This window comes from Callithrix jacchus, chromosome 5 (assembly GCF_049354715.1).
Source record: "Callithrix jacchus isolate 240 chromosome 5, calJac240_pri, whole genome shotgun sequence".
Classification (NCBI taxonomy): Eukaryota; Metazoa; Chordata; class Mammalia; order Primates; family Cebidae; genus Callithrix; species Callithrix jacchus.
In genome coordinates this window covers 21,158,996-21,173,835 of record NC_133506.1, presented here as the reverse complement: position 1 = coordinate 21,173,835, position 14,840 = coordinate 21,158,996, and the positions used below count along the sequence as shown (strand labels likewise).

Here is a 14,840-nt window from a genome sequence, read left to right as displayed (position 1 = left end):
GGATGCAAGGCTGATTCAACACACGCAAGTCTATCAACGTAATTCACCACATAAACAGAACCAAAAACAAAAACCACATGATTATCTCAATTGACGCAGAGAAGGCATTTGACAAAATTCAACAGCCCTTTATGCTAACAACCCTCAATAAACTCGGGATCGATGGAACGTATCTCAAAGTAATAAAAGCTATTTATGACAAACCAACAACCAATATCATACTGAATGGGCAAAAACTGGAAGCATTCCCTTTGAAATCCGGCACTAGACAAGGATGCCCTCTTTCACCACTCCTATTCAATATAGTACTGGAAGTCCTAGCCAGAGCAATCAGGCAAGAAGAAGAAATAAAGGGTATTCAAATTGGGAAGGTGGAAGTCAAACTGTCTCTATTTGCAGACGACATGATAGTATACCTAGAAGACCCCATCGCCTCAGCCCAAAAACTCCTGAAACTGATAAGCAACTTCAGCAAAGTCTCAGGATATAAAATCAATGTGCAAAAATCACAAGCATTCGTCTACACCAATAACAGACTTAAAGAAAGCCAAATCAAGAACGAACTGCCATTCACAATTGCTACAAAAAGAATAAAATACCTTGGAATACAACTCACAAGGAACGTAAGGGACCTCTTCAAGGAGAACTACAAACCACTGCTCAACGAAATCAGAGAGGACACAAACAGATGGAGAAACATTCCATGTTCATGGTTAGGAAGAATTAATATCGTGAAAATGGCTATACTGCCCAAAGTAATTTACAGAATCAATGCTATCCCCATCAAGCTACCATTGACTTTCTTCACAGAACTGGAAAAAACCACCATGAACTTCATATGGAACCAAAAGAGAGCCCGCATAGCCAAGTCAATTCTAAGCAAAAAGAACACAGCGGGGGGCATCACACTACCAGATTTCAAACTATACTACAAGGCTACAGTAATCAAAACAGCATGGTACTGGTACCAATACAGAGATATAGACCAATGGAACAAAACAGAGGCACCGGAGGCAACACAACATATCTACAACTATACAATCTTTGATAAACCTGACAAAAACAAGCAATGGGGAAAGGATTCCCTGTTTAACAAATGGTGTTGGGAAAACTGGCTAGCCATGTGCAGAAAGCAGAAACTGGACCCCTTCCTGACACCTTACACTAAAATTAACTCCAGATGGATTATAGACTTAAACATAAGACCTGGCACCATAAAAACCCTAGAAGAAAATCTAGGTAAAACCATTCAGGACATAGGAGTAGGCAAGGACTTCATGAACAAAACACCAAAAGCATTGGCAACAAAAGCTATAATAGACAAATGGGACCTAATGAAACTCCACAGCTTCTGCACGGCAAAAGAAATAGTCACTAGAGTGGATTGGCAACCAACAGAATGGGAAAAAATTTTTGCAGTTTACCCATCTGACAAAGGGCTGATATCCAGAATTTACAAAGAACTCAAACAGATTTACAGGAAAAAAACAAACAAGCCCATTCAAAAGTGGGCAAAGGATATGAACAGACAATTTACGAAAGAAGACATATATGAGGCCAACAGTCATATGAAAAAATGCTCATCGTCACTGGTCATCAGAAAGATGCAAATCAAAACCACATTGAGATACCATCTCACACCAGTTAGAATGGTGATCATTAAAAAATCTGAAAACAACAGATGCTGGAGAGGATGTGGAGAAAAAGGAACACTTTTACACTGTTGGTGGGAGTGTAAATTAGTTCAACCATTGTGGAAGACAGTGTGGCGATTCCTCAAGGCCTTAGAAATAGAAATTCCATTTGACCCAGCAATCCCATTACTGGGTATATATCCAAAGGACTATAAATCATTCTACTATAAGGACACATGTACACGAATGTTCATTGCAGCACTGTTTACAATAGCAAAGACCTGGAATCAACCCAAATGCCCACTGATAATAGACTGGATTGGAAAAATGTGGCACATATACACCATGGAATATTATGCAGCAATCAGAAATGATGAGTTTGTGTCGTTTGTAGGGACATGGATGAATCTGGAGAACATCATCCTCAGCAAACTGACACAAGAACAGAAATTGAAACACCGCATATTCTCACTCATAGGCGGGTGATGAAAAATGAGAACACATGGACACAGAAAGGGGAGTACTAAACACTGGGGTCTATAGGGGGGAAAAGGGGAGGGCCAGTGGGAGGGGGAGATGGGGAGGGGTAGCCTGGGGAGATATGCCAAACGTGGGTGAAGGGGAAAAGGAAAGCAAAGCACACTACCATGTGTGTACCTACGCAACTGTCTTGCATGCTCTGCTCATGTACCCCAAAACCTAAAATCCAATAAAAAATTAAAAAAAAAGAATGTAAAATGGTACAGCTACTATGAAAAACAGTTTAGCAATTTCTTATAAAACTTATGCACTTACATATAACCTAGTAATCAGTCTTGTATGTCTATCCCAGAGAAACAAAAATGTATGGTGACATAAAAAGATGTATATAAATGTTCCTAACAGCTTTACTGGTAACAGCAAAATACTGAAAAGAATCCAAATGTCCCTCAATGGGTGAATGGTTAAACAAATTTTGGTACATCTGTACCATGAACTACAACTCAACAATAAAAAGGAATGAACAGTTATTCAATTAATATATATATATAACAATATGAATGGCCCTCAAGGGCATTGTTTAGTAAAAATAAAAGGCAACTGTAAAAGATTACATGCTGTATGATTCCATTTGTATGCCTTTCTAATTATTATTAATATTATTCTGATTGACAAATCATTGTATACATTTATAGGATACAATGTGATGTTTTGATATATGTATACGCAACGTGCATGATTAAACCAAGCTAATTAACACATCCATCACTTCACTTACCTGTCATTTTTTATGGTGAAGCATTTGAAATTTACTTCCTTAGTTATTTTGAAATATATAATACATTATTATTTATTACAGCCACCCTGCTATGAAATAAATCTCAAAACCTATTCCTCCTGTCTATCTGAAACTTCATAACTTTTGATCAACAACTCCCCATTCCCTTCCTTCAATCCCCCTCCAGCCTCTGGTAACCATATTCTCTACTGTAAGTTCAATTTCTGTGGCAGTGAAAGCAAAAATAGACAAATGGGACAGCCATTTCTCAGAAAAAGACATACAAATGACCAACGAGTACATGAAAAAAAATGCTCAGCACCACTAATCATTAGGGAAGCACAAATGGAAACCAGAATGCGATACCATTACACACCTGTTGGAATGGCTTTTGTCAAGTTCAAAGATAACAAGTGTTGGTAAAGATGCAGAGAAGAGAACTCCTGCACACTGTTGGGAACATAAATTAGTAGAGCCGTTATGGAAAACACCATGGAGATTCCGCAACATGCTAAAAATAGAACTTCCGTATGATCTATTGATTCTACTTAGAGGTATCCAAAGGAACTTAAGTCCTTATGTCAAAGGGATATCTGTACGGCACGTTCGCTGCAGCATTATTGATTATGTATTTTTAGAATTATATACCATTCTAAAAATGACAAAACCATAGAGATGAAAAACAGGGAGGGAGGCAGATAAGTGGATATAAACACAAGGGTGGCAGCATGAGGGAGTTTTTTATGATAATGGAATAGTTCTGTATCCAGATTGTGGTGGTGGTCACATGAATCTATACGTGAAATAACACTACCAAACTACACACAAATATACACACATTCACATGAATGCAAGTTTAAAAATGGTTAAAACTTAATAAAGTCTGTAGTCTAGATAACAGTAATGCACCAATATCAACTTTCGGTTTTTGACACTGGGTAAACATGAACATAAAGATGGCAATCATACACACTGGGGACTACTAAAGGGGAAGGAAAAGAAGGTGCAAGAGTTGAAAAAGTAACTATTGGGTACTGTGCTCACTACCTTGGTGACAGGATCAATCATACCCCAAACTTTGGCATTATGCAATATACCCATGTAACAAGTATACAGGTACTCCCTAAATCTAAAATAAATGTTGAAATTATTTGTTAAAATTTGCTTTTGATATTGTACTATAGCTATATACAAAGTCACCATTGGGAAAAGTTTACACAGGGTTCATAGGACTCTGCATTATTTTTGTCTTTTCTATAATTATTTCAAAATAAAAAGTTTAAACAAAAAACAGCCTTGGTTATAATAACCTCAGTTTGAACCCAGGTCTCCCTAACACTAAACTTGTGCTACCACCCTGTGTACTATAACACCTGCAAAATCTGTTTTATTAAAACATACTAAATATGCATAATTTCCTAAAGAGAAACATATAATACATGAGACGTCCATCCTGGGTCACATTTAAAGAAGTTAAGGCAATTCAGAAAAACACTTTATTAGAAAGAAGTTTAAAATATCGAATCATTTCCTTCATAGCAACTAAGACCAAGTGTTCCAATGTACTAATAGGGCCATGAAAAGAGAATATCAGAAGTCTAATAGGAGGTGATGACTGGGCTGCTTTGGCATAGTGACTAGGGGTACTGTTTTTCACTCCCTTCTTAATAGAGGTAGCTCTCTAGTTTCCTGCCATGTTACCTTGTTCACCTGAAAGATTAACAGCTGTTCTGCTCCTTCCACACCAGGCAAACAAGCTGCACAGGAGAAAGCTGTAAATAAAGCCATTACAGCATACATTCACTTGGCATCCCTTTTCCATTCCTGATGAGACTATCCTTGTGAGATGTAAAACATGGCCAAATTACAATCATCACAGCCGGAGAGGTGAGCTAAAATTACCAAATTATTTTTGGGAGTAAGCAAAAGTTGCTTCCCGTCTTCATATAAACTTACCATACCCTTATACATTATGTAGCAGCTATGAAAAATTACACATTTAGGCAAGAGCAAGATAATATTTAAAAAACAAAATAATGATGAGGTAGTTAATGATGTTCTGCTTTACACCATTTTATGTTATTTCAATAATTACTCCCAAAATATTTTTATTGATTGATCAGATAAATAACAAAACCAGAGCCAAATGGTTCACTGCATCAAGTCTCCAATGCTGAATGTCCTATTAGTCAGAGATGCTACAAATTCAATTACATATATTAAATAATTCAATTTAACAAATATACAATATTAAGTATTTTTAAGAAGAAGATATTGCTTTGGGAGTGGACACAAAAAGAGAAAACGGCACTATTGTGTGGCTCCCATGGGAAGACAGCAAAACCCAAAAAAAGGCCATTATTACTGTTACTAAGTGTGTGCTAACACAGCAAATTCAATGTTTTCTTCATAAGAATAAGAAGAAAACTCGTGAGAGTGATCTTCAAATGAAGTAGATATCATCAGTTGTACTTCCTAAGGACAAAACTAGGATCATGTATATACACATGTGTGTGAATATATAAAAGATCATATGTGTGCATATATCTTTTATGTATATACAGATAGATATGATCTTTTAAATTTTAAAAAATTAAAGGGCATATATTTATGAAATTTAGGGCATATACATTAACTTACTAGCTAGAGTGATACCTTGCTAAAACTACTGGAGAGGACTTCCTGAGACCCTTTCCAAGGGCCTGTGTTCCCCAGAGGCCCCACAGGACAGAAGAAAGCATATTGATACCCAGGGCCACAAATGAACAATCCACAGATATCACATATAACAGAGACCTGTACACTATGAGGTAACCTGAGGATGGAGTGATTCATATTGGGTGGTGAGTAAATGACCCAGCCTCCTCTTTCAAGAAGAGTTTTACATTTTAGGAAGCAGAAGCAGCAGAGGAGAAAGGAAGTGTAGAAGCATCAGAAGAGAATGTGAAAACTGAGCCTTGATTATGGCAAAGCAGCTGGTACAAAAAAACTGACGCCCACCTCTTTTTTTTTTATGAGACAGGATCTCAATTGCCACTTAGGCTGGAGTGTATGATCTCAGCTCACTACAACCTCTGCCTCCCAGGTTCAAGTGATTCTTCTGCCTCAGCCTCCCAAGTAGCTGGGACTACAAGTGCTTGCCAACAACATACCCTGCTAGTTTTTGTATTTTATGGTAGAGATGGGATTCACCACAGGCTTGTCTTGAGCTCCTGACTTCAAGTTATCTACCCACTTCGGCTTCCCAAAGTGCTAGGATTACAGGCGTGAGCCACTGCCCCCAGCTGTAACTGATACCCAATTGTGAGGGAACAACAAGCTGACCAGTATTTTGAACTTTCTCCTAAAGTGCCAGAACTGTACAGTATCCTCGCACAATATTTCAGCTCCCCATAAGACCCTTCTGTTCAGCTGCCAAAGCATTTTCCTACTATCCTGTGTGAATTTATTATCACCACAGGGAACCTGGAGGTAACAGTGAACTTCACATGAACTCTGTACTCTTGGAAAAAGCCACAGTCAAGAAATTACCCCCACCCTTTTGTGTTGTGGGAGAGGACCTGCTAGATAAAACTGACAGATGACCACTTTGCAACCAATGACAAGGCTAAACATAGACCTTCCAAATTCCCATTCTCTGTCTCATACATGATTCGCCGAACTGTTTGTCCCCATTTACCATTCTGGTTGGTCAATGCATACAAACAACCTGACCAAACTTTAGTCAGACTCCTCTCCTTCCTGGAAACCCCTGAAATTTAGTCCAGCCTGGAGCAATGGAAGGTGAGCAACCCCTCCTTAACAGCCCTTCCCAGAACCAGCTGACCTCAGGGAAAAACATTCCCCGATAACTGTTCCATCAAGTCACCCCCTCATACAATTCCTCAGCCCCAATTCTTTGTAGCCTTGTTTACTCCTTACTATAAAAGAAAAGCCCTTTTCTGCTTAACCCTTAAGAAACTTATAGCTCATAGCTGAAGCAGTTATCCTGCTGCAATACTCTGCCTCCCCCTATTGCAATCCTCCTCCTCCCTGTATTGTAACAGTCTATTTAGATACTCTCCTTACCCAAGTCCAGATTTGTTTTTGACACTTTCAACCTTCAAACAGCCTAACTTTAAAAAAGACAAATTAAAACCATTAAATATCCTCTCATTTACAATATTTTTAATAGAATCACAGCTACTGTATCTTTTTTGATATATAACCACATAATAAAATATAACATCTATTTTTCCCAATGTTGAAATAGAAAAATTAACTAGACAATTACTTATTAAAATAATTAGAATATGCTGGCTAAAATTAAGCATTTCACGACAAAAATGAAAACCTGAACCCAAACAACTTAAGTTTTGAAATCGCTCAAATAATTTCTTTATATTTTCACTTTTGTCTTACACAGTTCAGTCACTGCCTGACAACCTAGTCAAAAGAAAAAAGTTTGATGAACTTGTACTTATGTTGGCCAACTATTAATTTGAGCTATGAAACTAACAGTAACATACTTGCTAAAGTTCTGTCTGAATAACTTTCTGCAACAATCTGTCACTTATCCAGTGGTCCAGAACCCTAATCTCAGCCTAGTGCTTTTCACTGTAGAGGGTGCTGTAGATTGCACATTAATTGAAGAACATACCAAAAAAAGAAAAAGATCTCCAATGTTTTTAATCAAGAAGAGAAATATATTAGGCATTTCTATATCAGAAATGATTTTTTTCTAAAATGCTTACATTTTTATTTATTAAAAATATTTTGAAATAATACTCACATAACAAACACATCACAGAAAAATCAACTACTCACCCGCATTGACTATAGCATCTACCTCTAGCAATGTGATGTCACCTCGATAGAGAGAAACTTTTTCTGCCAAACTTTTCTTCATCTGGGATATTTCCTGAGTATTTTCTTCTGTAATAGAAAATGGATATATATCAATAATATTATTAATTTAATCAAGATAACTTTTTAGTCAAGGCCACTACCAGACCCAATATGTGTCATGCTCTATTACAAAAAACAAGTGGAAATAAGAGCATAGGTACTGGGGGTGTGGTTTAATCTCTATTTATTTTGTAATCCTCAAAATAAACACACTATCACATACTGCATGTTATACTGTCAACAAGAAATTCAATACTTATGGGTAATTTTATTTAAATATCCATTTAAAAATAAAATTATGTACCATTACATTCACAAGGAGGTAAGAAAAGGATATACTAATCTTTAATCTTAGCTAAGAAGAACTTACCTAAGAGGCATCCTTGAAAAGAATATATATATATATTTGAGCAAAAGAACATTTAGGTTCAGCTGTTTGCTACTTCTTTTTTATTTTTGGAGAGGGAGTTTCACTCTATCGCCCAGGCTAGAGTGCTGCAGTGGCGTAAGCTTGGCTCACTACAAGCTCTGTCTCCCAGATTCAATAAATTCTTCTGCCTCAGCCCCTCACCAAGTAGATGACATTACAGGCATGAGCCACCATGCCCGGCTAATTTTTGTATTTTTTGTAAAGACCGAGTTTTGCAATGTTGGCCAGGCTGGTCTAGAAATTCTGACTTCAAGTGATCCACCCACCTCAGTCTCCCAAAGTGCTGGGATTACAGGCAAGAGCCACCATGCCTGGCCAGCTCTTTGATACTTCTAAGTAACAAACTATCACACAGGATAAGAAATTTTAAGAATATTTGAATTTTTGAAACTAGTCCTTTCTTATCAAATTGTATTTTACCTTTTGCTCTAGAGGGCGCTACTAGATTTAAAAAAGAAAGCTCTACTCCAACACGCAACAGCCAGCAAGCGGGTATATTTAAAACAAGCCAAAAACATTACATTCTGAAATGTAATTTTTAGAAAATGATTTAGAGCAAGACTATAAACTTGAATTTCCATTTATTTTTAACAAACAGTAATAAGATAAATTTAGTAAAAAGGCTGTACAAAATAAATGCTATAAAATATATTAAATTGCTATTCATAAAAAGGTTTTTAGTATATTTATAGCAAAGCTGATTTATATTTTTGAATTTATATTAAACTCAAACTTTTAAAAGTATTTATGATATGTGCAAATCTTTCATGCAAGGAGATACTGCTATTCACTCACTGAGATACTTTCATTTTTAAAAGTATTTATGATATGTGTATATTTTTCATGCAAGGAGCTACTGCTATTCACTCACTGAGATACTCTTGCTATTTTGAGACATCTGGAGAATTAGAGGTGATAGCTTATGAGTCACCTAAATTGTCTTTGGACCACAATAGCCCCCCAAAAAAAATTTAGCCAAGACTAAGAAAATAACCTGTGACCGTAAAAATGATCCTTTCTCTCTCCGTCTATAAAGCATTCCCTTCTTAGTAACTGCTTCTCTCCCAGAAAGATTCTAATCAAGATACTCACTGGTTGTAGTAATAATGAGAAGGAGAATAATGTGGGCAACTTGTATATTAAAGAAGCAGAGAAATACTTTAGGAAACCTCAAAATATGAAATACTTATGCTTGAATTGACCTCTCGGGAACTCCTACAGTACTATTTATCTCTGCCAGAGAGTGGTTACGAGCAGACTTTACTACCAGACTGACTGTTCAAATCTCAATTTTGTCAATTAACAGCTGGGTAAGTTTGGATAAGTTATTCTCTCCATGCATCAGTCTGTAACCCACTGGCTCCTTCACAGTTAACATGAGTTCATTACACTTAGAATGTTTGCCTCATAGTAAGTGATCAACAAACATTACCTTTTTTTTTTTTTTTTTGAGACAGAGTTTTGTTCTGGTTGCCCAGGTTGGAGTGCAATGGCATGGTCTCAGCTCACTGCCACCTCTGCCTCCCAGGTTCAAGTGATTCTCATGCCTCAGCCTCCCAATTAGCTGGGATTACAGGTGCCCACCACCACGTCCAGCTAATTTTTTGTATTTTTAGTAGAGACAAAGTTTCACCATGTTGGCTAGACTGCTCTCGAACTCCTGACCTCAGGTGATCTGCCTGCCTCGGCCCCACAAAGTGCTGGGATTACAGGTGTGAACCACCACACCTAGACAACACAACCTTTTTTTTTTTTTACAAAGGTGACAAGTATTATTTCAGCATCCATGGACCACAATACTAAAATTTTTTTTTAATAATTTATTTTAAATAAAATATATATTATTATTTCTTATCAGTGAAAGAGACTGTATTTTGTTTGTACTCTTATCAAATTGTCAACACTGACCCATGACAAAGACTCCAAGTCACATGTCCTTGAGTTCCATATCCAACTAGTTTCAATTGTGATTACTTTAACAAAACTATAAACTCTTTATAATTCCCCATTAATGATTATGAAATGACAATAAACATTCGTGGCTTTGTCAGGAACAACAGGATATTTAGACTATTGTGAACCTAAAAATTATAAAGAATCATCACTAAAGATATTTCAGAACTCTATCAGGCATTAAATTGACAGACTTATCACAAATGAATGCAGAAAGATTGACCGTTTCAACTTGGGAGACAATGTAAATAGATTTCCTAATCATTCTTTAACTGCTTCTAGCTCTAAAAAGTATTATTTCCTCATTTTCTCACGAAGCATTATGTAAGTAACATTACATTTGTAGTGATAGAATTTTTAAACATATGAGACAATAAATCATGTGTTTCAAAAGGTAAAGAAATTATAAAAGAAAAGTATGGGAAAACATTTAAGTTTAGACCATTTATACCACTGTTCAGGTTTTTTGTTGCTGTTTCTTTTTTTTGTTTTGTTTTGAGACACTCTCACTCTGTTGCCAGGCTGGAGTGCAGTGGCGCGATCACAGCTCACTGCAACCTCCCCATCCTGGATTCAAGCAATTCTCCTGACTCAGCCTCCCAAGTAGCTGGAACTACAGGCACATGTCACCATGCCCAGCTAATTTTTGTATTTTTAGTTGAGACAGGGTTTCACCAGTTGGCCAAGATGGTCTCGATCTCTTGACCTTGTGACCTGCCCACCTTGGTCTCCCAAACTGCTGAGATTACAGGCGTGAGCCACTGCACTTGGCCCCTGTTCCCTTTTTTAAAAAGAAACTCTAATCTGTCATCTGCAGATTTTTTTTTTTTTTTTTAATCCTGCCTCAGGTTGATTTGTACAAATAGCACAGGAGGACCCCAGCCCCATGCAGATGGCAGCCCCAGGGGAGTTACACCAGTCCTTCTGTCCTCACATTGGCAGACAAAGATATCTATTCTGAAGCCTTTGTAGGGGCCTGGGCACCTTTGAGAGCCTGAGCTGGAACTGAAACTGGAGCTGAAGCCTGGGCCTTGGTTTGATCCTTGGCCTTGGCCTTGACCTTGACCTTTGGCCGGCAGAGCCTGAGCCCCTTGGCAATGCGTGTCCGAGCATGCTTCCCAAGCTTGGGGTGGGCAATGTAGGCAAGTCGATCGAGCTTGCGGCTGACACCCTTTGGGATCTTGGGCTTAACCTCCTTGGGCTTTACGAGGGCCTTGATGGCCTCGGCACGTGCACTCATGGCCTTGGCATTGTTGGCCTGCATCTTCTTTAGGCCCTTCTTGTTGTGCTTCTTGGCAAAGCGCATGTTCCTCAGGAACTTGGGGTCCACCCCCTTAAGAGACTCGTATCTTTGTGATCGGGGTTTCTTGATACCATTTCTGTGCCATTTTCGGGACTGGTTGTGTGTGGTGTGGTTCTTGGACTTGGCCATGTCTGCACCCAAGCCACGGTTCCCGAAGCTCCTAGGACCGGAAGAGAAGCCATCTGCAGATTTTTTAAATGGAATATTTTGAGACTGAAGTGAAGATTCAAGCAATCCAACATATTGAATTAATATACTGCTGTGACATGTTGCTCAATTAAGCTATTCAAAATGGTCTTTAGTCGAATTATCAGCATTATGAAGGAACATTTTCATTGTCTCTCATTTTAAAAACTAATATGAGGCTCTTTTTACCTCAATAGTCAGATTATACTTACAGCCCAATTCCTCACATAGTATGCCAAAAAGATGCATACATACTTAAAGACTAGAGTTTGATAGTACTAATAATTAGCAGTATTTCCTTCAATCATAAATCAAAACCTAGTGGAGTATTTTTGACTACCAACTATTATTTGCAAATACACAATATAAATTTCCCCTTAGAGGCCACCTTTTTAATTTGCACAGCAATATCTTGCCTTCCTTTTCACCCACAGATCTCATTGTATCTTTTCCCATATACTAGGTTTTCAACAATAAATAGAACAAAAAGTTGCCAAGTATATCTCCCTCCTGGACATTCTGTATGTACACAAAGCACCAACTCAAACTTTGTACATCACTGGATTTATTCAACTGTAAGTTGAAATATCTGTCAGTGTAAATACATGACAGTAATTGCTCTTCCATATTGTATACTTTCGATATTGTCAAAGAAAACCAGAAGTGGCAGTGTAAAATTCTGTAAAAACAGATTTTATTCAGAAACTATTATAATAAAGAGAAATGGACCTCAGTATTGAACTTGGATCCATTCCAAATACAGCAATAACAAGCAGGGATTTATTACTAAGGAGCAGGATGAAGGCCAGTCGATGTACAATAACTAAAAGGAAACATAGGGAGATTCTGGTTATAGCACCTTAACAGTATTCTTGCCGAAGGCAAGCCAGGGTGATCACATATTGCCTGGTGGGGGATGAGTAATTTGACCAAATATCAAGGGTGATCAGATATCAAGGGCAAGAGATTTTCTATTAACTAACTTAGCAAGATTTTTGCTGAAAGTGGGCTATGCAGGTATTACAAGGAGGGGCCTAGACAAGAAAAGGGCTTAGAGAAACCTGACTAAAGTTTGGTTAAGAATACAGTCTTTGTCAGTCCTTCTTCTTGTTCATGGAAAGAAGACATTCTCATGATGTTACCCATATATGAAAAGTTGTGGTGATTTCCAGTTTATACCAGGTGGTACAGCTTCAACTTCTTGGGCTTTAGGAAAAGGATAGTTTTAGTTCTCAGTGATGCCAAGTGAGGAAGGTGGGGAAAAATTAGAAATAGTTTGGAGACTTGTAGTCAGCTATCAGAGGAAACTAGAAGAACTGACAAAATGTATAAGATGGGAGGATCCAGTCCAGTATACAGGTTGACAACAGAAAGCTAAAAAAAAAAATGAACAGGACTAGAATTTAATAACCCACAAGGGTACACTATAATTTTCTCTCTCCAGTCACCTCCTTTTAAAATTCTTGTTTACAAAATAAGTCTGGTCTCATTAGATTTGGCCTTGTGATTTACATAATTGCAGCAAGAATGACCATTTAGGCCTTTTTGAGTGTTTTGCTGGACTTCTTCATGAGGAATCTAAGAATAGACTTTTAAAAGCCTCTTGAAGCTAAAAAAGTCAAGCCAAGCACTACCATATTTTTCTTATAAGAACTATAGATTTGGGTGAATTCCTCTCTTCCTGAGGTTCCCAAAATATCCTAAGCTTCCTGGACCTGCCAGGAAGTAACCTTCCTTACCCACCTGTAAGGCTGGGAACCCTGTAACAGCAGTCCCCAACCTTTTTGGCTCAATGGACCAGTTTCGTGGATGACAATTTTTCCACGGACTGGGGGTAGGGAACCTGCTGCTCAACTCCTGCTGTGTAGCCCGGTCCATGACCTAGGGATTGAGGACTTCTGCCCTATAAGCCAGGTAACAGGCCAGTTTGCCCAAGAGGACTTTTGTAAGCATTGACTCCATGAAGTCTTTGTGTTTTAAAACTGTCTGGATATATCTGATTCAATATATCATTCTCAAACACGACATTCCAGTCAAAGCCTTGGTTATGAACTGATCTTTCCAAATATGTTGTTACAAGAAAGACAGAACCTTATTGAACTTATGCAAATAATTGTATTACCATTGAGAATAAGAATAATCAATAAGTGTTTCTGAATTCTGCAGGAATCAGGTTGGAAGAAAAGATTTTTCATCTCCTTTTACAAAAGCATAAGCTACTAAATTATCATGAGTTACAGAAAGCATGAGAAAACAGAAAAAAAGGGTCCTTACATAAGACATTAAAGAATGAGAAATGTTCCAAAACAATAGCCATAAAAATTATAATTATTTATTAGTTTATTTGGCCTCATGTAATTGATTCCTCTGCTTTATCCCAGGTTAGCACTTTATGAACCTATCAGCTTCTCTACTAGCTCTGGAAATCCATACTCATTCCAGTGGTATGGTCTATAAGTATCTAAGCAATGCCAGTAGAAGGCTCTACCCCCGGAGCACCTGGCATAGTCCTTTCCATGGATCTCTGAGACAATTAGATTTGCTGAAAATGAAGCATTCTGGCTTATAAGCTGATTATTGGAGCTTTCAGGAAGAAACAAAGTTAAAAAAAAAATCTGTGGATAATAAAAGACATAAAATGTCTGTGGTTAAACATCTGTTCATTATCAAAATGACAAACGATGAGGGAATTGGTTATTTTTGTGTCACACAACATTTAAATAATAGCTGGCATCATGACTGATAACATTATATACCAGGACATATCATGGACAATGAGGATATTGGCAAATGTTTATGAAATTCACATAATTCCTGGAATGTTTTTATTATTACTATTTACCCATAAAAATATAAGCTAGATGGCTCACGCCTGTAATCCCAGCACTTTGGGAGGCCGAGGCGAGTGGATCACGAAGTCAAGAGATTGAGACCATCCTGGTCAACATGGTGATACCCCAACTCTACTAAAAATACAAAAAATTAGCTGGGCATGGTGGCGCGTGCCTATGATCCCAGCTACTCAGGAGGCTGAGGCAGGAGAATTGCCTGAACCCAGGAGGCGGAGGTTGCAGTGAGTCGAGATCGCACCATTGCACTCCAGCCTGGGTAACAAGAGCGAAACTCTGTCTCAAAAAAAAAAAAAAAACCTATATATATATAGTTTTTCTAGCTTATATATATATATAT

The 14,840-nt window shown here is 37.7% G+C and overlaps 1 protein-coding gene and 1 pseudogene across 7 annotated transcripts in view; both read right to left on the bottom strand.

Annotated features, from left to right (window-relative positions):
• Positions 1–14,840, bottom strand: part of MACROD2 (mono-ADP ribosylhydrolase 2) — a 2,068,485-nt gene that overhangs the window by 1,970,821 nt on the left and 82,824 nt on the right. For 5 of the 6 annotated variants that reach the window (XM_078371386.1, XM_078371387.1, XM_078371388.1 and 2 more), the window contains exon 3: positions 7,699–7,806. The exons of the other annotated variant lie outside the window; for it this stretch is intronic. In XM_078371386.1, coding sequence (XP_078227512.1) covers positions 7,699–7,806 — 108 coding nt within the window. The remainder of the gene's footprint in view (positions 1–7,698; positions 7,807–14,840) is intronic. 6 annotated transcript variants of the gene reach the window in all.
• LOC128932245 (aminoacyl tRNA synthase complex-interacting multifunctional protein 1 pseudogene) overlaps positions 1–14,840 on the bottom strand; it is a 177,310-nt pseudogene that overhangs the window by 86,685 nt on the left and 75,785 nt on the right. The window contains exons 2-3 of the transcript XR_013535128.1: positions 7,699–7,806; positions 3,269–3,342 (exon numbers count right to left, since the gene is read on the bottom strand). The product of XR_013535128.1 is annotated as an aminoacyl tRNA synthase complex-interacting multifunctional protein 1 pseudogene (transcript). The remainder of the gene's footprint in view (positions 1–3,268; positions 3,343–7,698; positions 7,807–14,840) is intronic.